This window comes from Telmatherina bonti (genome assembly GCF_933228915.1).
Source record: "Telmatherina bonti genome assembly, chromosome: 14".
Classification (NCBI taxonomy): domain Eukaryota; kingdom Metazoa; phylum Chordata; class Actinopteri; order Atheriniformes; family Telmatherinidae; genus Telmatherina; species Telmatherina bonti.
In genome coordinates this window covers 11,014,902-11,036,794 of record NC_136612.1, presented here as the reverse complement: position 1 = coordinate 11,036,794, position 21,893 = coordinate 11,014,902, and the positions used below count along the sequence as shown (strand labels likewise).

Below are 21,893 nucleotides of genomic sequence, written 5' to 3'. Positions count from 1 at the left end.
TCCATCCTCTCAGACGTACGTTTACTTCAGTCGGCTGACCCATAAAAAACACATGAAGGTGGAGAAACCAGCCTGAACACAGAAGCGCCTGTCCTGCTGTGAAGGATGCAGCTTTCTGGGTGCAGCTCTCCGTCTCTCAGCCGTCATGTGTCAACTCTACAAACCGCAGATGAAGTAAACACGCCACCGTCACGCTACAGATGTAAACTATGCAGAGAGACAAAAAGACAAAGACAGGGTCAAGATGTCCCGCTGCTTCTGCTTTTAGAGGCTGAACGTGATATTAATTCACCTGGGAGATGAGAGCTGGAGTTTTATCGTTTTATTCCAAAAATAAACACAGGAAGAGTTTAACCTGCTCCTTCTTTCAACGTTTCTCCGGCAACAAATGAATTTATCATCGATGGAAACAGAGAAGTGTGACGGAAAAAAAAAAAACTTCCAGTGGCACGATGGTCATGAACGCAGCACGGGCATGGTGACGGTGAGGATCTGGAAGAGAGAGAGGGAGAAATGGGATCAATCTGAGGTCACTTCTTCAGGTTCAACTTCCTGTTAACACGAGGATCTAATCAGCCAATCACATGGCAGCATTTAGCAGACGCTCTTCTCCAAACAGCGAGAACAACACAAGCAAGAAAAAGTCATGATGAAGAATGAAGCAGCAGTCAGAGAGCTGGGAGCGCTGCCATGTAGCGTTAGAGGCAGAGAGACTGTTTCATCACACATCGACTTCAGTTGTCAAATGTTTCTAACTTGTTCTGACAGGAGAAAGAGGGAAGCTCGGTGAGGAAATGTTACAGAGTTCTGTAGATCTTTCCCCACCAGAAGCCTAGCTACGGATTTCCCACCATGTTGTGGTGGGAGCACTGGGCGCCTTTCGCTGGCAGAGACATGAGCGGTTCTGATTGTTGGTTTGGAAGCAGAAGAACTGAACGTGATGCGCTGCGACTAGAAGCCGGTGCACTACGGCGGGGCAATAAATCAGATTTTAGTCTCAATAACGATCTGGGTTTTCATCTGTAATAAAAATAAAAGGGTGTGATTATTTTCCTCTCTGCAGTTTCCTCTCCTGCTGTCTTCAGCTGCTAATCGAGCGTCTCTGGCGTTGCAGCGCTGTGCTGTAAACTCCTCCCACAGCCGCTTTGCTTTCATTCAGACACTGTTGCCAACTTGGAGACTTTCTCGCTAAATCTGGAGACTTTTTTTTGTTAAAAGTGACAAATCTAGCAGCTTTTACTGGAGTTATTAGAGACTTTTCTGGTGTTTTGGCGACTGACTTGAAGACACATATTGTTCTGCAGTTACTGTAAGGAAGGAGCAGCGGGAGCCTCTCCCGTCCTAAAGCACTCCCAGGCGGCCAGTCTCAGTCGGCTCCGGCTGCAGGTCCATGTAGAATAACTGCAGTAGGTTGTGGAAGTTCACATAAACATAGTTTATACCATTGTCAGTGACAACTGGCTGCATTATTTTCCTATACGTAGTTAAACACTGTAATATCCCACCGTTACGGGGCGTTACCATAGCAACGCGTTAACCAGCTGGTTCAGATCAGCCGTCTTTTAACAGGTGAATGAGAGAAACGCGCTGCAGCCTGACTGCGGTTGTTTGGTATAAAACGTACATCCAGGCCAACATAAAATAGTTCCTATATAAGCGGTAAAAGCGGATTAAACAACTCGGAACCGTGCATTAGACGGTTATAATGCACGACACGGAGTCTAGAACACCACGACGCGCAGCGTTGTTTATAAATACTGGATAATTGTGTTAAATAATCGAGATATCAGTCAAAATAATCAACCAACTGTAACCACAGTGCAGTGGGATCAGCAGCTGATGGGAGCTCTTCTGGGCTGGTTGAAGACCAGACGGGGCGTTCTGGATCATCAGGTCTAACCGAGCGAGCGGACAGACGATGTGTGAACCAGGAGCTGTGGCGTGTGTTCAGTCAGTTAGAGTCTACTGGTTCTACTGGTGCTGTAGAGAGGAAACCAGCAAGACTGTGGACTGTAAAGGTCTGCTGGTTGTCTGAGACGGGTCGGATAAACCGGATGGTTCAGAAAGACAAGCAGATCTTTTCTTATTGGTTTCTCTTCCTGGTTTTACTGGTTTACTCTGTGTGAGCCATGTGGTTTTCCATACCTGCGTGCTAACGTTGAACTGGGCCACGCTCTTCTCCTGGTCGACCAGGAACGGGTGGAAGATGTCCAGATGGAAGAGCGAGGGTCGAGCCGTGAGGACCAGCCGGTCCTCCCCGGCATCCAGAACCAGAGAACGGGACGAGGTCTGCCGAGGAGACAACAACATCCCGCTGCTCAGAACATTCAGCTCATTTGTTCACCAGAACCGGAACCAGAACCGGCTGCAGCTCGGCAGAACACACACATACAGGAACACGAACTGGATCATCAGCGTCGTCATGGTAACTTGTTGCCTCTCATGTTTCATTTCAAAAGTTTCTCCCAGCGATAAAAATGGATCTAAATGGGAGACCTGTCTGGGCGTTTCTTAAAGATTAATCACATAATTCCTGATCCTTTAACCCTTCCAACTCCAGAGCGGTTCTGTTGATGTAAAACGGCACGGAGAAGCCGAGGCCTTGTAGTCCCAGTCAGCAGGCAGACATGATCCCAGAACAGCCTCAGCTGTCAGATTAAAATGATCTAAAACTAATAAAGCAGCTGGAAGAGCAACCAGAAGAAGAAAACTGGATTTATTTCTAACAGATCTTTGTAGAAATAACACATAGATCAGCACTGATCAAACATTTTCATCCTATCAGGGAAAACAATTGAAACAAAGGAAACTATTTACATATTTACACTTGTTTCTCATTTAGACTTATTTATGCTGCTTTTTACCAGCTCTCCTCACAAAACCAACCCGACTGCAGCTGTGCATGGAAACGCCTGTTTGGCTTTACTCCTGCCACAGAGGACCTTTTTTCTCCTTTTCAGACACACATTCTTTCATTTTCTGTACTGCTCAGTCCAGTTCAGGGCTGCTGGGAAGCTGGAGTCCGTCCCTGCAAAGCATGAGAGGCGGAGAACACCCTGGACTGGTCGCCAGTTCATCACAGAGAGACAAACGACTGTTCATGCTCACACAGCCACCAGTTTACCCAACATGCACATCTAGTGCTGCGGGAGGAAGCATACTACCTGGCAAACCACACACACACACACACACACACACACACACGCTGCACAATAAGGCTGCTGTTCAGACCCAGACTGACTTTCAGTCCATCATGATGTGTTTGTGTTGAACTTTTTAGTCATTTCAGAAGTTTTGACAAAGAACTTTATTTTTAACTAAGTTTTCTACATTTGTTTATTACTTAGTTTTAGTTCATTATTTTTCTCAAATTTTGTTGTTTTATTTCACATTTTTATGTTAAACTTTGCATCTTTATTTTATATTTTTTATAATTCTTATTTCAATCTGAGGTTTGTTTATTATTTTTCCCCTAAACGTCTGAACAAACGTTAGAAAGTAAAGCCGTGGGAAAATCTCTCACCACTCCAGGAAGCTGGATCTCTGCCACGAGGAACTCCGGCTCTCCAGCAGGGGGCTCCACTAGCAGCGTGAACTCTGGTCTGAGCACAAACAGGACGTCAGCGGATCAGACGAGCTGGTTTTACTTTCTACACAACATGACAGGAAGCAGAAGTGAGAGAAGAGTCACCTTCTGGCAGCAGCTGTGGATTCCTCCCTGCAGGGAAACGAAAGCTGTTTCAGTCTCTCAGATCACTTAACACACATCTTCATGCTGAAATAATGTAAGGATTCAGTGGTTTTCAGTACAAATGGGATGATTAAAGTCAATAAAAACAAAAATAACTCACTAAAATAAACCAAAAAAACAAAGAAAAGTGAGGATCTGACTGTGTGTGTGAGAGTTTGTTGTGTCCTTGTGGACACAGACGAAGACGTACTGATTCTGCAGCTCCTGGATCACCGGCCTGCTCTTCGTCCGGATGTTCTGCTCGCTGACCGAACCCATGATCTTTCGGTTCCTCAGCACCTTCCAGTCTGCACAAACGCCGTAAATCCATCAGCCGCCTGCAGGACCACGGCGAAGCTGCACAAAGCGGAAGCCCCACTCACCTTTGCTGAGCTCCAGACCGTATTTATTCTCCAAACCCTCCACAGAAACCAGAATGACAAACTGCTGGAACAGCGGGTCTTTCTGCAACACACACCCAACACACACTTTTAATCACACGCTCAGTGTGTGTGTGTGGCTTTTATTTAAGCTCGCAGTGTTTTGTCTTTAAGGGAGACAAGAAGAGGGAATGAGAGGAACTCAGACGAGTCAAAGCCAACCTGACACTTCTGGAAAAATTGCTGGTTGATGACGACATCGTACGCCGTGCAGGCGTGAGAGTCTGCAACAAACAAACAAACAAACAAACATAAAGTACTGCAATACAAGTTTACAGTAAAGTGAGAGCCGACATCCTGTCGATGTAAACGTTTAGCTTAACGTCTCTTCAGAATGAAACCCTGATGTGTTTACAGGCAGCTGGAGCCCATCAGGACATGTAAACATGTTTGGATGGAAAGTTTGGCGTCTCCCACCGACGCTTCCCTGCCTCAGCTTCCATGTTTCCAGCTCAGCTTCTGGGAAAACAACTTCACATGCTGTCCATGTGAGTTAATGTAAGAAAACAGCGCGAGATTTTTGACTATTTCAGACCAAATGGAGAAAAATGAAGACTTTAAACCTGCTCAGTCAGCTGGAGCGCCTCCGACGGAATGGAAAGGTTTGTAGAAATAACACAGATCAAAAGCAAGCGAGCATTTTTCCGTCTGGAAATCCTTCTCCCAAATCTTGGCTTCCAGGAGGAGATGTATTAACATTTTGTTATTTTCAGACACACTGAACTTTCTGCTCGCTTGTTGATCTTTGCCGGCTCCTGATTGGACAGGAAGTGACCTTGTCACTACTTTTGAGTCTAAATAAAGGTTTCTTATCGACGTAGTAGTGATAGAGATTATGTTTCATAATGAAAATGCAATCAATAATCTAATAATATAATCTCACTGAGCTGAGGTGTCCCACTCCGGTCCTCTGGGACCGACTTTGGACACGCCTGTCATAGAGTCTCTGAATAAACGCGACATTGTTGCTGGTTTGTAAACCTCCTGGACAGGAAATAAATGTCTGGAAAACTAGATAATCTAAACTGTCCATCACAACAGACTCACACGCTGCTGTTCCAGACAAACTGTGGTCTATATAAGTGATGGCGAACAAGACGCTGGAGATGGAGTTGAGTTTAAACGCCAATCATCTACCTCATCAGATGCCAAGAGTTTAATTTTATCAAACTGAAGAACTGAGGTGAGTTTTTCTTGATGTGTGCATCCGACAGATACACAATCAACCAATCAGAGAAGGCGTGTTAACAGCGCCAGCAGCCGGTTCATCACTTCCCGTATCATCACAACCGATTGGGTTTACTTTTCTCTGCTTCTTCAGGCTAACAGCTCGGTGCTAATGCTGATCCTCATATTGTCCCACAGACTTCCAGCTTCAGCTCCTGGGCTCAATAATTACACTCCCCAAGTTCTCCTCATGTTTCTAGAAGAAGATGAACCCAGTGCTTGTTTTACTTTTCTTCTGCATCGGCACGATGTCGTCGTCGCCTGACGTGTAGACTGTAGGGGTGGGAAAATCTAATTGACTTTTTTGTTTCAAAATTTTGAAATAGATTATTTTTTGTTGAAAAAGTGATTTTTTTTTAAATTAAATAAAATTAATCCACTATAAAATTTTGGTTTTTTTTTTTTTTTGGTTTTATTGATCTTTTTACTTGTCGTCTTGGGCGTTATAGGCGCAGAATGATGGTCTGGCGACTGTGTTGTTTTCTCCGAACTGAAATCAAGAAAAATTACCAGCAAAAAGAAGTTTCATACATTTTTTTGTTTGTTTTTAATCTACAAAAATCAGCAATACTGAAGAATTTTGAGAATCGAAATTTAAATTGAATCAGCACCCAATAAATCGGAATGGAATCGGGACAAAAGCATATCATCACAGCCCTAATAGACTGTTTATAAATGATGGGCGGAGCCTCCATGACGTCACCCGTAGGTTTCTGAAGCTCATTGGGCGGTTCCTACCATCGCCATCTTTCCACCACAACGCATGTCGTCGAATACAAAAATGGGCAAAGAGGTGGAGCTAAGAGGGGCCGTGAACATGGGGATGGATGATTGACATCTAGCAAACTCCAACCTGCTTGTAGCTAAGAGCTATCTGAGTTAACCCAGAGCTAACCAGCTAACAGAGGTAAGCGGGTTAAAGCTACGTCACGTTGTTAACTGGCTAAAAACTGTGGTTGTTCTACGTTCCACCTTCTTGAAGCGGGATATTGGGTACCTGTCAATCAAAAGGACACGCCCCTAAATATGTTTCTGTTGATGTAAAACGGCACGGAGAAGCCGAGGCCTTGTAGTCCCAGTCAGCAGGCAGACATGATCCCAGAACAGCCTCAGCTGTCAGATTAAAATGATCTAAGGGGGAACTGCAGGTTTTGGCACTTTGGCATAGGTTTCACTTTTAACCTCCAGAGGTTGCCGCTTGACGTGGAATCCGTGTTTGTTTTTGCCACAAACATGGATTTGTGGCAAAAATCAAGTCTGTATTGAAATTTTCAGCATTTCTTCACAATTCTGCATTGAACTTACTGTGCACAGACAAAAACGTTGATATTTCAACCCTAAATTCTGCATAATTTTGCGTCGTTTATTCACATCAGTCTCGCTGTGTAAAGTTAAACAAGCAGAATTTGACAACAAGCTATTGGGGATCCATCGATTTGATTCAAGTGTTACAGTAGAGCAGGGGTGTCAAACTCCAGTCCTGGAGGGCCGGTATCAACAGATGTTTGTTGTTTCCCTCCCCCAACACAGCTGATTCAAATCAAATGGATCCAGCAGCTTCTTGTCAACTTATTTATGAATATCGGTCAAGTGTGTTGGAGCATGGAGACAACAAAAACCTGCTGGATACCGGCCCTCGACAAGCGGAGTTGCGGGTAGCTGGTGGCTCCTGGGCCTGGTGTTAGCTGGTGGCTCCTGGGCCTGATGGTAGCTAGTGGTTCCTCGCCCCACTTGTAACTGGTGGCTCCTGGACCTGGTGTTAGCTGGTGGCTCCTGGGCCTGGTGTTAGCTGGTGGGTCCTGGGCCTGGTGTTAGCTGGTGGCTCCTGGGCCTGATGGTAGCTAGTGGTTCCTCGCCCCACTTGTAACTGGTGGCTCCTGGACCTGGTGTTAGCTAGTGGTTCCTGGGCCTGTTTTCTTCTCACATACTCTTAAAGTGTCTCAAAGTAGCACCCAGGGGTTCATCCCTATGAGATACACTGTCCTAACAGACCTGCAGCTGTGACCGGCTGTGTGTGGCGATACGTATAAACATGTAAGGTTTTATTGTTTTTGTGTTATTTCTTGTCTATTTCTCAGTAACAATCATTATATATTTAGGGTTATTATCGTTTGGAGGTAAATTGAGAGAAAAATGAGGAAAACGTAGGCGGTGAATACGTTTAGTCTCTGTAATAACAACTGAAGGATTGAAATGCAGTGAGAGAACCAGCTGTGCTCAGCTGGAAAAATCTCTGTGGCTGGTTAAATGACTTTTGTTTGGCTACAAATCCTTGCTCACCTGTTGACTGAACCAAATAATCTGCTGCTTTTTCTAGACTATGTGAAATCTGCAGACTGAAGCTCCAAACTCCAAAGTAATCCGACCTCAGCCTGGTAAGCTTCGCAACATTTGTTCCTTTGTAGAGAAAGCCTTCAACTGGTGAGGAGGCTCCACGCTAACACGAAGGAGCTGTCTGTACGCAGAGTCACATCCTGCTTTCTGAGCCTGCAGTCATTTACAGTTGTGGGAATCATGCTTAATCTCTGCCTGGCAGACTTCCACGTTACAATAACAGAAGAAAATTAAAGATTCAATCTTTGTTTAGTAATAAATGACAAATGTAAGTTATGAGTTTTATTAATCTTCATTTCCAAACCTCCTGCAGTATTTCAGGGTAGGATAAGTGGTTGACAAGTGTTATGAACACTCACTCTTCATACTTTAACTGCTTTCCAATCAGCATGTTGACAGCTAAACAAGTATTTATCTGGGAACGATCTTCTTGAGGGTTTTCTGGAACGTTTTAAGACGGTTATGTGACTGGCAGAGTGAACTGCGTGACCACACAGTTTAGCTGACATGTGCAGAAGTTCAGAAGGGTCAAAGTGGGCTTGTTATTAAACCTTCCTCCTTTAACTGCACTCACTTAACTGTTCAAAGGGCAAGACCAAACAAGCTGAATTAAACTTGCCTGAACATCAACATTGCTGATGAATACAACTTCACAGTTTGCTTTTTGAATCCCCTTCAGCTCCCCAAAGTCTTCAGATCGTCCCTTACGATTTCAAAATATGGCAACGCCAATGAGATCATGATATTGTGCTGCAAATAGGGTTTCTTCTGGTACTCTGTGCTCATTTCAAGGTCTGTTGCAATAAGAACTGTATTTTTCGGACAATAAGGTACATTTACAAGCTGCTCCTTTTCTCAAGAATTGGTGGTGCGCCTTATGTGTGCGCCGAATTCCAAAATCTGTAAAGATGTGTGATTTTAGTAAGCGCTCTGCTTAGTTGACTGTAAGACTATTTCCCACCGTCGTCGGGGCGTAATACGAGGAGAAAAGAAAAGAGTGGCAGAGAGAGATGAATGTAAAGAGATGATGCATCACGTCTCTGTTGATCTGCGTCTCCATCCGCGCCCATATCACCGCTACGGTGGAAAATCAAGTAAAGCAAATGAATTTTGAACTTGCCATCATCCTGGGAGGTCTAACAACCGCTGGACATTGGTGGGAACAAGGCGTTTAAAGCTAAACTTCGAGTGTCATGGGAGCGATGGATGAGTGATGGCGAACACACAAAGACTGGGAGGCGGCGTTGGGCGAGTTACGCCAACATATGTGAGTGGACTGTGGATGCCTGGGACAAGGAATCTCCATCGAGCTTTGGCAAAAAGCTGGTATCATTGTTGGACACCCACCCAGCAACGACAACGAAGAGAGAGAACCCGGTATGCTTAATGGCGAAATTGCCCAGCTGTTCAATTCTGACACAGAAGATGAGGACTTTGACAGATTTGTTACAACAGACTGATAAGAAATACTGTAAAGTATTGTTGTTTCATTACTTCGTTTTACTTTCGTTTTAGCGTGCGTCCAAAACTTGGTGTATAACCTTGTATCACCTAAAGACAAATATAAACTCCGAAACTGAGGCTGCGTCTTATAATGTAGTGCGCCTTGTGGCCCAAAAAATGCGGTATCCATGGCAACTTTATTTTATTGCAAATTTAAAACCAGATGATTAGACATAACATTAATTAGGTCTAAAGAGTAAAACACAATTCAGGGGAAAAAGGAGAAAATGGAAAAAGGAAAAGAAATTAATTAGATTTAATCAGGACCTAATAATGTTCCAGTATCCTACGTCACTCATCTGCGCATGATCCTACAAGGTAAATACAGTCAAAAATTATCTATAGAATATGAGGAAAAACTCAGTCCAATGAGGCCCACAGGATATCCTGTTTCAGAACAGGCTCGAGTTAAAGAGTCACTGCGCAGACCTTCAAAGGCTGTTGTTGAATTTAATCCAAGTCAGGTGTGACGCAGGGAAAGCCTGCAGAGCTGCAAGTTAATAATCAATATTCAAACTGATCAACTTATTATGATTAATATAATTTTTTATTTATTTTTTTTAAATATTCACTCATACTGAATCTGGTTCCTGCAATGCATCACAAAAAGCTGGGAGAGGGACGACAAAAGACTGGTTGAGTAATGTTATCAGTGCAGAGTTAAAAGCCAGCATGTGTGAAGGGAGGGGGAGGAGGGGGGGGGGGGGGGGGGGGGGGGGGGGCGTTACAGTCCATGACATGGCTAACCTGCACACCCACAAAGGCTCCAGTAATGCTGAAAGCTTCATACAGGTTGTGGAGCAACGAATGCTGCATCCAAGCGACGTCATTTTCAGAGACGTTCCTACTTACTTCAGCAGGGGGTGGTGTTCCACCAGCGTGGTTTCGTAGTAAAAGGCTGCAGGTCTTTGATTGCTCTGTCTGAAGTCCAGACTTGTCTCCCATTGGAAATGACTGACACATTATGAAACGCTCAGTTCCTAAACGCTTACTGTTGTTGAAAGGAAATGTGATGCAACACACTGGTAAACATATCACTGCCCCAGTAGACCTCTTCAAATCTGACCTTTTTCATCAAACATATACAAACTGATATTATTCCCGTTCTCCAAGGTCTAAACAAACTAGATATATCAGTTATTTTGGTCTTGGGCCTTGGCTATGCCTGCCTCATGAGCCATGTAGTTTTATTGTAGACATTTTTCAAAAACAATGCAAAATTTGGGACATTATGTCCTTGTTTTCATTGTAGCTTCATTGTAGCTTCATTGATGCTGTAGCACTGAAAGTTGTACCAAATGAAAGCTAATAAAATGTTCTTGCATATGGTTGTAAACACATTAACAACAGTGTAAATTTGAACTCATATTATTTTGGTGTCAGCAAGAGTAGTGAGCCAGTCACATTTCACTTCAAGAGCATCCAACAAAGTGAGACTCTGGGGCTACCAGGTCTGTAGCTGTGTTGAGGACAGGAGGTCCTCAACAGGAGGTTCATAAGCTGGAGGTCATGGATAGTTGTGTCAGCAGATAGCTGCGTCAGTTGTGATGGTTACACAGTGGCCGGTGGAGAATAGCTTTCATTTGGTACAACTTTCAGTGCTACAGCATCAGCCTCTGGGAAGCTACAATGAAAACAAGGACATAATGTCCCGAATTTTGCATTGTTTTTGAAAAACCGTCTACAATAAAACTACATGGCTCATGAGGCAGGCATAGACAAGGTCCAGGACCAAAATAACTTATATAGTTAGTTTGTTTAGACCTTGGAGAATGGGAATAATATCAGTTTGCATATGTTTGATGAAAAAGGTCAAATTTTAAGAGGTCTACTGCCCCAGCTTTACTGGAACCTGCTGCAGGAATCCAGACATTCCTTCCGACAGAGGGAATGTCCCTCACTGGAAAACAAAGCTTGTTATCACTGAAGGTGATCTCATAGGAGATGAGATTCTGCAACCAGTGGTAGTCCCATAATTCCAGTCTGGCACTGAAGTGCATCCTCCACCATGACAACACCAGGCCCCCACAGTGGGTTTATCAGACACTACCTCCACAGGATGGAACAACCTGATCAGGCACCCTGTGTCAGGATGACCAACACATCCACACTAACTGGTTGATGACTGGGATGCCATCCCACAGCGGGGTGTGATCAAGATGGTGACCAGTATAAAGACGAGGTATCTGACTGTTATTGCTCTGGATAGATTTTCTACATGAACTGAGATTGTTTCTTAAACTAATAAATTGCTAAATTGAGAATATATTTGACTATTCCGCTTCAATCATCCAGTTCAGCAGTTTCTGAACTACTCAGACCAACAACATGCCACATTCAAAGCCTCTTAAGTCACGGTAACAAATTTTGCCACGCAATAAATTGTCTCAGAAATTATTGCGATAGACGATAATATTGCGCCAAGTGATTATTGTTGTCATTTTGAGACCATCTTCAACTAAAATAACAATAATGACACAATAAGGCAAGTACATCTTTTCAAGAACATACTTTAATTTCTCAGGATTTCTCCTAGGGTTTTGGTAACGTGGTTATCTGGAACATATTGTCTCTAAACACTATGTATCACAGGTACATAGTCTATGGTAAAGCTCATAAAAGGGGACATACACATTTGTACTTTACCAGAGGTGGAATGGTAAAACTGAATGTCTTTAAACACCTTCAGTATGTCATTTTTCACGTCATTGTAAAGTTGTGGAAATGCCGTTTGAAACATGTATGTTCATCCAGGCAGTTCATACTGGCTGTGAAATGTTTGCAACATTTTTCAAAATGTAAATTAACAATATTAAAAGCCAGTATCGCTTCACCAACCACACTGTCTAAGTGCACACCATGTTGCACTGCCCTGGTTGTATTTAATCTGTGGGTTAAACACCGCAGTGATTGTGGACTCTCGGGAAGATGGAGATAGCCTGTTTGTTAAAATCTTTTGTTTCCCAGCTGGGAAAACTGCAGTTGATGATTGTGTTTTAAGTGCAGATAGAAGCTTGATGTATTGTTGTGTTTAGTTAATATTGTCTTAAAACAAATTTGGTTCTTGAGAAAGAAAAGAAGAAAGCAAAAATTATTGCGTCCATTTTTTCTTATCATGCGATCAATTGACTTATTGCGACGGGCCAACTGCTCAGTTTGGACTTCTGCAAGTTGTCTTCACCGCGTCTACACCGCATTGAACACTTAGCACCACATAAAGTGGGCGATGAGTGTACTTGTTGTCATGACCACAACTGCTGAGAGCATCTAAGTTTTGAAACCTTCAGCAGAACCATCTCTGACTGGTTGGTGTGTCTTTGGTACATACTGTTGTCTACTTCTGTGTGAGGCTCGCCGAGGCTCATGGGAACTCTGTAGCCACTTGGGTCATCTGACTGAAGCAGAGTCACGAGATCTTCCCTGGAGAGGTCTGGCGGGGACGGGACACTGTCTGACTGGCAGATGTTGATGAAGACTTTCTCCTTGCTTGGCTCGGAGGACGTTTTCACACACATGCCTGGGAGGAGGGACGAAAAGTAAAAGCTAAATAAGAGAAAGGAGAAAAAGCCTACAAGTCCTGAGTAGGCAAGAACAAAACAACTGGGACAACATCTTCCAGATACCGACGTTCAGGAACAAACTGTAAATGTTGCGAAGCTTACCAGGCTGAGGTCGGATTACTTTGGAGTTTGGAGCTTCAGTCTGCAGATTTCCCATAGTCTAGAAAAAGCAGCAGATTATTTGGTTCAGTCAACAGGTGAGCAAGGATTTGTAGCCAAACAAAAGTCATTTAACCAGCCACAGAGATTTTTCCAGCTGAGCACAGCTGGTTCTCTCATTGCATTTCAATCCTTCAGTTATTATTACAGAGACTAAACGTATTCACCGCCTACGTTTTCCTCATCTTTCTCTCAATTTACCTCCAAATGATAATAACCCTAAATATATAATGATTGTTACTGAGAAATAAACAAGAAATAACACAAAAACAATAAAACCTTACATGTTTATACGTATCGCCACACACAGCCGGTCACAGCTGCAGGTCTGTTAGGACAGTGTATCTCACAGGGATGAACCCCTGGGTGCTACTTTGAGACACTTTAAGAGTATGTGAGAAGAAAACAGGCCCAGGAACCACTAGCTACCATCAGGCCCAGGAGCCACCAGCTCCCACCAGGTCCAGGAGCCACCAGCTGCTCCCAGGCCCAGGAGCCACCAGTTAACACCAGGTCCAGGACCCACCAGTTACAATTGGGGCGAGGAGTCACCAGTTACCATCAGGCCCAGGAGCCACCAGCTGCTACCAGGCCCAGGAGCCACCAGTTAACACCAGGTCCAGGACCCACCAGTTACATTAAGGGGCGAGGAGTCACCAGTTACCATCTGGCCCAAGAGCAACCAGCTAACACCAGGTCCAGGAGCCACCAGCTCACACCAAGCCCAGGAGCCACCAGCTCCCACCAAGCCCAGGAGCCACCAGCTCCCACCAGGCCCAGGAGCCACCAGCTGCGACCAGGCCCAGGAGCCACCAGCTAACACCAGGTCAAGGAGCCACCAGTCACCATTCAATTCAACTCAATTCAACTTTATTTATATAGTGTCAAATCACAGCAATGCCATCTCTAGACGCTTTACAGACAGAGGGGAAAACATAATGAAGGCCAATTCATAACAGCCTATATAAGGAAACCAACAGATCGAGTTGAGTCCAACTCAATCTCCCATCCTGAGCAAGCACACTGGCAACAGTGGGAAGGAAAAAAACTCCCTTTTAACAGGAAGGAAACCTCCGGCAGAACCCGGCTCAGGACAGGCAGCCATCTGCCTCTGCTGTGTGGGGGGAAGAGGACAGAGAGACAACAGACAACAGGAACTGCTACTCCCGGCCAGGGAGACCTGCTGAGACAGGAGACATACATGTTAATGATGCAACACTGTCTTTTACCCCCCCCATAAAAGAGAGAGATAAAGAGAAAAAGAAAGAAGCTCAGTGTATCAGGAAATGTCCCTCAGCAGTCTAAACCTATAGCAGCATAACTAAGGGATGCTAACCATCCCTAGCTATAGGACTTATCAAAAAGATAAGTCTTCAGCCTAGTCTTAAAGGTGGGGAGGGTGTCTGCTTCCCTAACACTAACTGGGAGCTTATTCCATAAGAGAGGGGCCTGATAACCAAAGGCTCTGCCTCCTGCTCGGCTCTTTGAGACCATCAGGCCCAGGAGCCACCAGCTAACACCAGGTCCAGGAGCCATGTCATTCTGCTTTATTGGGACAATCAAGCAGCAGTCAGACAGATAACCACTTGGAATTGAAAAGGTTGACCACAAACTCATGATTCAAGCACCGTAGGCTGACATAAAGTCACCATCAACAGCAGCAGCAGCAAACTGAGCTGGAAACACGCTCCTACATAGAGGTTTGGCGTAAAATCAATGAGAAGCAGAGACTTCAGACTTCAACTCAAGTGCCCAGGCAGACTTCCAGCTGGTTTACATCAAAACCAAACACTGCCATGAGATAAATCTGGAGCAAAACTAATATGTAAATAGTTCTTTGTCTATACTTAGCCAGGAACATTGGTGGTTTCAAGCAAACACAAACAACCCCACTGTTCCTGTGCTTCACTGAACTACGACGATGTGCGATAACGTGCTGTGGAAGGCCAAAACAGATGTGTCATGAATGCCTTCAGAGATAAGGCTGTGTAACGAGTCAGACACCTAACTGCGTTTAAACTCTACTCTCCTGTTACTTTGGCATCGTGTTTCCAACCAGCATGGCTTTCATGTTCCTGCACTAAACATGGAGGTAAAATCACCTGCAACAGCAGCTGCTGGTAAAGTTCCTCTTGCTGTTGCAACTCCAGCTCAGAGCTGAGAAGCGAAGAGTCTGTCATCTTCGGTCTGAGCTGAAATCCACGTCCTGCAATGAAGTAGAGATTAACATTGAATAAATTACCTCTCATATTATCTATAAATCAACCTCAAGGCTCAGATGCATGATGTCGAGCCCTCTGGGTTTGGCATCAAAGGTCTCTTTTCCCTCCTCGGTGTCTGTGCTGTGAAGCTGGAAATGTTTTCTGTGTTCTATCTGTGTACATTCAGGTCTTTTATGACATATTGGTATTTGTCACGATTGTGGTGAGGTAGGTGATAGGGACACAAATGCAGAGCCGGGAGCCACAAATTCAATGTGAAGAAGCTTTAATACTGAACTGAAAGACAGAGGACACAGGAGGCTAAACTGAACTAAACCCAATGGACCAGCAATGAGAACAGAAACCAAGCGGTATAAATGCAGGAAAACCAAACAAGACACACGTGTGGTGAAACAGACCAGGTGACTCTAACGAACAGGAACAAAAGCTAAACAAGAAACAAGGGAACTAAACCGGGAAGGCCAGAACTAAAGATACAAAACAAGAAACCAAAAATAAAAATACAAAACACACAACATGACAGTATTTGCATAATCTGAAAGACATTAACAGGGTCAAATATTTCCTTTCAACATCACAAGAAATGGAAGAAAAGACAGCTCCATGCCTCGCCACAATGCATGTTGTAATCTATTCCCATGTTGTCGTATTGTTCAGTGTTTTACTTGAGTCAGCGTGTTTGGGTTCTGCCCTGCTGCTCATGTTCAAGCATGTGGCTTTTGCGGGTTCAGGAACAGTCAAGCTGACATAACTGATGCTGTTAAAGGAAGGTGTCAGGCGTAGTTCAAGCATGTTCATATTTAATCTAACTTCAAACACTAAATCATTGTTTCTCAGGACCCCCTGCCATTCATGTTTTATTGGTAACCTGACTTTAACACATCTGAATGAGATGAAGGGTTCATTAACAGGCTGCAAGGAACTCAATAAAGAAGTTCAGTGATCTAAATCAGGTGTTTTGGAGCAGGAACATGTCTAAAACCTCCAGGACAGAGGGTCCTGAGGACCTGGATTGAGAAACACTGCACCAGAAACTGGTGTATCTTTTATATACCATAAAAAAGACTGAAGTGTGTTGTAAAGATTTGGTCATCAGAATGCAGGTTCAACTAACTTTGGAGTCTAAAAAGAAACTCCTTTAACTTTAAGGCCCATTTATCTTCTGCATGGAGCATGAATGAATTATAACCGAGTTTTGGTTTCAGATGAGCTGCTTTGAGTTGGTTCAATCAACCCCCAGAAATGCAGATGAAATCCCCTCACAAGGTTGGAAATCTGGATGAAACACAACTCCAACACCCAGCAATCCCAATGGAACATCAAGGTGTTCTATACCATTAACAGAAACTGGGTTTCTGGGATATTTACCTGCGTAACACCACTCCCAAAACTGCTCAGGCCCACTTATTTTAACTCATCAGAAAATAGTTTACAGATTACTATACCAGCATGAACTGGGCTGCTGTACTCTGGTTTTTACTGGAAGTAATGTGGTTTCCTATTAGGAGGAGACAATGTTTTACATTTTCTACAAACAAAACCGCAGAAAAGATGTTATTTTAGCTAGTTCACCTTTTTACAGCACGAAGCTGTGTAAGGCAATTACTTAAAAAAGGAAATCTATCTTTTCAAATAAACCCTGTAGTGGCCCCTATTTAGCTTTGTCTGCTTTATGATTCAGCTCAAGCACAGATCCTGTGTTTTACAACCAAACCAATAAATCTTTTATTATTACTTCCAGAGGAGAAATTCAAGATAACGCAAAATGAAGTGAAACTATTTGAGGGAATGCCACAAAAGTGGTGGTGGAGAGAGATTTATCCGGCCAATTTTGTGCCACTCAGTCAAAAATATAATTCTCACATTCTCACTAGTGGAGACGTTGGCATGGTTGTTTGTTTTAAAATGTTTATTTATTTTATTGTTTGTGCGTCTTGCCAGGGTACCTTTTAAATAAACCACGAGTCAGGAATAAATAATAAAGAAGAAGAATTATCTTAATAGTTGCCATCACAGTGATAAAATGACTCACATCTGGGAATAAAAGACGATCTCAACACACATGGAAGTCTGCAGTTGTTTGTGTCCAAAGCAAGAATGATTTTTAACACCCTGTTCCTGTTTATCTTCAGCGTCCAGCTGGGAATTAAACAAGAGTTACTTGTGTCTGAATCTGCAGAAATTTAACCATCACCTGTGTTGCAGTTTTTCTTTTTTAGAACGACCCGAACAAATGGGGTCAAGATGAAAAAAAGATTGAATAGTTTCTATTTGCAATTTCACAAATAGAAAAGAATGTTTCAAAGCTGTGAAGCTGCGTTCATAAATATATATAAATAAATATAAATCCTGTCTAGAATAATTCAGTCTAGATCTGAAGTAAACTAACAAATCATTCTGTTTCTGTTAAGTATTTTATGAAATGTTACATACTGAAGCAAGTCAGAGACGCCACCAACACACAGAAATGGGGGAGTATTCTCCCTTTTGGGTGCCCCTGTGGTTGTTTACATAGGCGCAGCGGTGGTTTTCCTATCTTTAATCTCTGTATTATTCAGAATTTATGACAAGTATTTCATCTTTTCTTTCTTTCTCCTCACTGTGTCCTCGGCTACAGCATCAGTTTCATGATCAGCGCAAATAGAAGGAAATTAGCCAGCGGATTTTCATCCTCCGTTTCCGTTTGGCAGTGTCAGGATGTGACGTTTCGTGTTCTCTTTAGCTCCTGGTTTCCTGTTTTAGTTGGTAGTTTACCTGGTTTAGTTCCCTGATGTCTAGTTTCCTGTTTTGCTTTCCAGTTCAGTAGCTCACCTGGACTCAGTTAAACCATTCCACCTGTGTCTTGTTCCATGTGTGTGTGTGTATATATGGCTTGGTTTCTGTTTCAAGTTGCTGGATCATTGTGTTAGACCATGTTTCCCTGGTAAGTTCTGCCTTCAGTTTTATTCCTTGATTAAAACCTCAGAGTTCTGCATCTCTGGCTCTCTTATCCTGTATCAGGTCCACATCTCTACCACCACCACTCGTGACAACGTTGCAAAAACAATTTAAGAATGTTTTCATAAGGAAACTCTTTACATAAAAAAACATTGCACCTGCTAGATACAGACGGCTGGAACAGACACTAGATGATAAAACGTGGAACGCTATATTTACTCTTCCTTACAAATTTATTCTGCCCAATAAGGCTAAAGAACATGTCTTCAAAACTGTGCATAAATATCCTGTTAATGGTCTCATCTATAAATACATACCTGGTTTAAATGATAAATGCAACGTTTGCCAAAATGACTCTGAAACCACAGAACACTTATTCTTACGATGTGTGCATGTGTCTAATTTCTGGTCTCACTTTTAATTAGATCTTAAGAAACCTTTGGGTAAGGATTTCATTTTAAATGAGTCTGACCTGCTTCTTATTCTTAGAAATGAATGTTATTTGTCTTTGAATGTTATTTATATTGACTGCACTTTGTTATGGTTGTACTCAGGCATGTCTGTTGAGTGTATTAACTAATGTAATGAATGTAATGACTTTTGTAATAATGATTGTTTAATAATGGAATAATATGTTTTTACAATGTTTTATTTTGTAATTTTAGGGAACATCTGTTAGGGGACAACAGATGTAAATTAGCCTATGGCTATAATCTGGCTTGTTTACATTTGCAAACTGTACATGACGTTCATTGACTAGCACTGTCCCTTTTAAATAAAAACAAACTGAAAAAAAATAAATTGAAAATAAATTAAAATTGAAAATTGTAACTTCACCAAGAATAAATCAAACAGTTGTGCTCATATGTCTTCATCCCCTTTCATTAAAGAAAAGGCTGAATTTACAACAGTCACTCAAATAACTGGAGACTTAAAAAAGGAACAATAACTAAAAATTTGCAAGAATATAATTTAGTAATATGAGACAGTTTCTTCATTTAATTGACTTGAAGAAAGAAAAACAAATAAACAAACAAACAAACAAACAATTGGTCCTGGACAAATTAGAGACTTTTCTGTTGAACAGTGGGACAAAATACCTGTCAACGGGTGCAGAAGTCTGACTGAGAGGAACAGAAAACACCTGACTGGAGCGGAAACATTAAAGGATTGTTCAACTGTTAGTGTATGAGTAATGTAATATGTAATAAATTATCTTATTTGTTTGCTTTTTTTTTTTTTTAATTCTATTGAACCAGAATTAGAAAATAATGTAATGATTTTCATAAATTTTTTATTTATTACTTCTTAATCAATTTCAGCTTATTTTACAACCAGCTGTTTTTTGTTTTATCCTTCTTTAATGAAAGGGTATGAATAAATATGAGCACAACTGTATATCATCAATTTGCTGATTGTTTTAGCGAAGTTTCACATATATAAAATGAAATACTTTAAAAAAGAAAAAGCCCTATTTTTCTCTCTTAAAAAATTCTGATCTATGTACTTATTTCCATGTGATCCAAACTGAACTGTACTAACCTATAACATTGTAAACCTTATATCTGTGTAAACTTCACCACTGGTTGATTCTTCTTGTAAAATACAGTTTAATTTCTTTGTTGTTGTTCCTTTTTAACGATTATCTTCATGACTGCACTTTGCAACAGCTGACTCATGTCATCTAATAACCTTAAAATTAATAATCTCTCAGAATTAAGGCTCTGAATCTTTAACCTTTCATTTTCAAACACGTGACCTCCACGTGAGCTTGGTCGCGTTCTGGAGAGCAATATAAACACCTGACAACATCTTTAGCGATTCACCACCTTAGGCTGGTCAGACCTTCATGTTTTGATGTAAATGCAGGGGACTTTGCACAACTGTCTTCTAGATTAAGATCAATTTACTGGAAGTTAATGTAAACCTGGAAACGCAGCGGCGCCATTTATTAGTTTACATGACGTTAGCTTAGCTTTAGCCTACCAGCTAACATACGTCGCTTCCTGTTTTCTGGAACAAAGTCTTCTCTTTTTATCATCATGAATATTGTTTTAACACTTCTCCTCCATCGTCTTGAACAGAAGTAAATAATAGTCAGCTTACTCGTGTATCCAGTTGTTTTGTTACGAATCCGGATCTGTTGACTTCCTCCTAGCAACGGCCACTTCCGTTTCTCGACATTTCAGAGTAAAAGTTTTTTATTTGTTTGTTTTTTTTTAGTTTAATTTTAACAAGGACTGTGAACTTGCTTAATAATAATAATAATAATAATAATAATAATAATAATAATAATAATGCTGCAATATTTTACAAACATTATAGGTAACAATGCTTTTTGCTATGGAAATCTTTGCTAGCTATCATATTGCTAAGTACAACTGCATGATGGAAAATTACTTTTCTTTTTGTTGATCCATGCTGAATAATATTAATACACAAATATAATAAATGGTTTGCTGCTAAGGAAAAAAAAATTGGTTGCTGTGGTAATAGACTGTCATAGTTGCTGGTAATTTGGCTCTCATACTATTAGTTGCATGCTGTTATTTCCAGTCTACATAGGTGAACACACTGGCATTTGTAAAATACAGTATCATGTGTTATTAGTTTGAGTTGCAAACTATTCTACTTGTTTTGTGAAAACAACAATGAGAAGGTTTACAGGTCTTTTCCAACTGGACAAAATTATCCCTACCTTAGAGTTCTGACCTTCAGGTTGATGGAAGCAGCTTTAGGACTGGACTTAGTAAGTATTTCCTTTTAACTCTCATGTCCTAGTTCAACTGCATCACAGCACAGTTATTTTGGGTAAGAACTGTTCTATTCTTAAGAATGAGTCATGTAATGTATCTGCACTTTAAGCATGTATTTATTTTTGTTACAAAGAAGAAACTAAGAAACTAAAAGAATAAGAGACAGAATAAAAATTTGCACATCTTAGGTCCCTAAATTTGAGTCCAACGTGATTAAAAAATATTCAATTGTGTTATTAAATTTAATCTCAATCAGAAGAAATTCACAAGGTTCTGAGTATCCTGAGTTTTACTGACAAAAGCTAAATATGTTACATTATTGATCAATAACATCGAAAAAACAATAATGCTTACATCAAATACCACATTAATATGACATCATAAAAGTGACACAAGGATCATACACAGACCAAATAGTGACATCGCGATTATGAATGTGGCATTATAAATATTTGTCCAAAAATAGTATATTAATTAGTGCCATCAAACTGATGAAAATAACATCTGTTTGATGTCTTCATCCTCGTCCACCATGTTTCACATGAAATCCCCCTGATCCTGATCCAGCTGAAACTGCTCCAGTATGTTCAGTAATGGGTTTGTGTTTAGAAGATGACAAAGATGTGTTGACGTTGTGTTCTCACTTTGCTGCCTGTGGTTATAGTTGTGAAACACAGCGCATCACAGTGTGAAAAGTGTTTTAGTACCTAAACAGACCTAACAGTTAAAGGTTTGGCCAAAAGGGTATTCAATTTGAAAACTGTATAAGTTCGTCCGATAATTTGACAAAACTGTGTTTATTTAGGTTTTAAATGTTGCAGGAACTAAAACAAACTGGTGTCACGCAGAGAAGTTTCGGGCACAACGATCAGACTGCAAGCAAGTCAGCAAGGTTGTACATTCTGCTTCAGTCCAACGATCCGGTGCAGGTATTAGTTTATATGACACGAAATAAATTACCCATAAAAACCTGATAAACTCAGCTGGTTTGGTTTGCTGCTGCAGGCTGCTGTCAATGTTTAACC

General features: G+C 41.7%; 1 protein-coding gene across 2 annotated transcripts; it reads right to left on the bottom strand.

The window, feature by feature from the left end:
* Nucleotides 1-354: 354 nt before the first annotated feature.
* pih1d1 (PIH1 domain containing 1) lies at nt 355-20,271 on the bottom strand. Of its 2 annotated transcripts, none has more exons than XM_079252934.1 (11): nt 20,219-20,271; nt 15,056-15,159; nt 12,897-12,954; nt 12,563-12,751; nt 4,333-4,394; nt 4,114-4,195; nt 3,942-4,038; nt 3,692-3,718; nt 3,524-3,602; nt 2,146-2,289; nt 355-492 (listed from the first exon to the last, which is right to left on the bottom strand). In XM_079252934.1, the coding sequence occupies exons 2-11, from the start codon at nt 15,131-15,133 to the stop codon at nt 457-459; spliced, it is 852 nt and encodes a 283-aa protein (XP_079109060.1). In that variant the 5' UTR covers nt 15,134-15,159; nt 20,219-20,271; the 3' UTR covers nt 355-456. The 2 variants fall into 2 exon arrangements, with proteins under 2 accessions (XP_079109060.1, XP_079109059.1); XM_079252933.1 differs by having other exon boundaries at nt 20,099-20,223.
* Nucleotides 20,272-21,893: the final 1,622 nt, after the last annotated feature.

What these genes read in the sequence shown, in the direction of transcription:
- pih1d1 (XM_079252933.1), bottom strand. Translation starts at nt 20,156, where the DNA reads ATGATGATAAAAAGAGAAGACTTTGTTCCAGAAAACAGGAAGCGACGT. An exon ending in GAAGCGACGTATGTTAGCTG is followed by an intron (nt 15,160 to 20,098) that starts GTAGGCTAAAGC and finishes ACTTCATTGCAG; the next exon opens with GACGTGGATTTCAGCTCAGA. An exon ending in ATCCAGGAGCTGCAGAATCA is followed by an intron (nt 3,719 to 3,941) that starts GTACGTCTTCGT and finishes GTTTCCCTGCAG; the next exon opens with GGAGGAATCCACAGCTGCTG.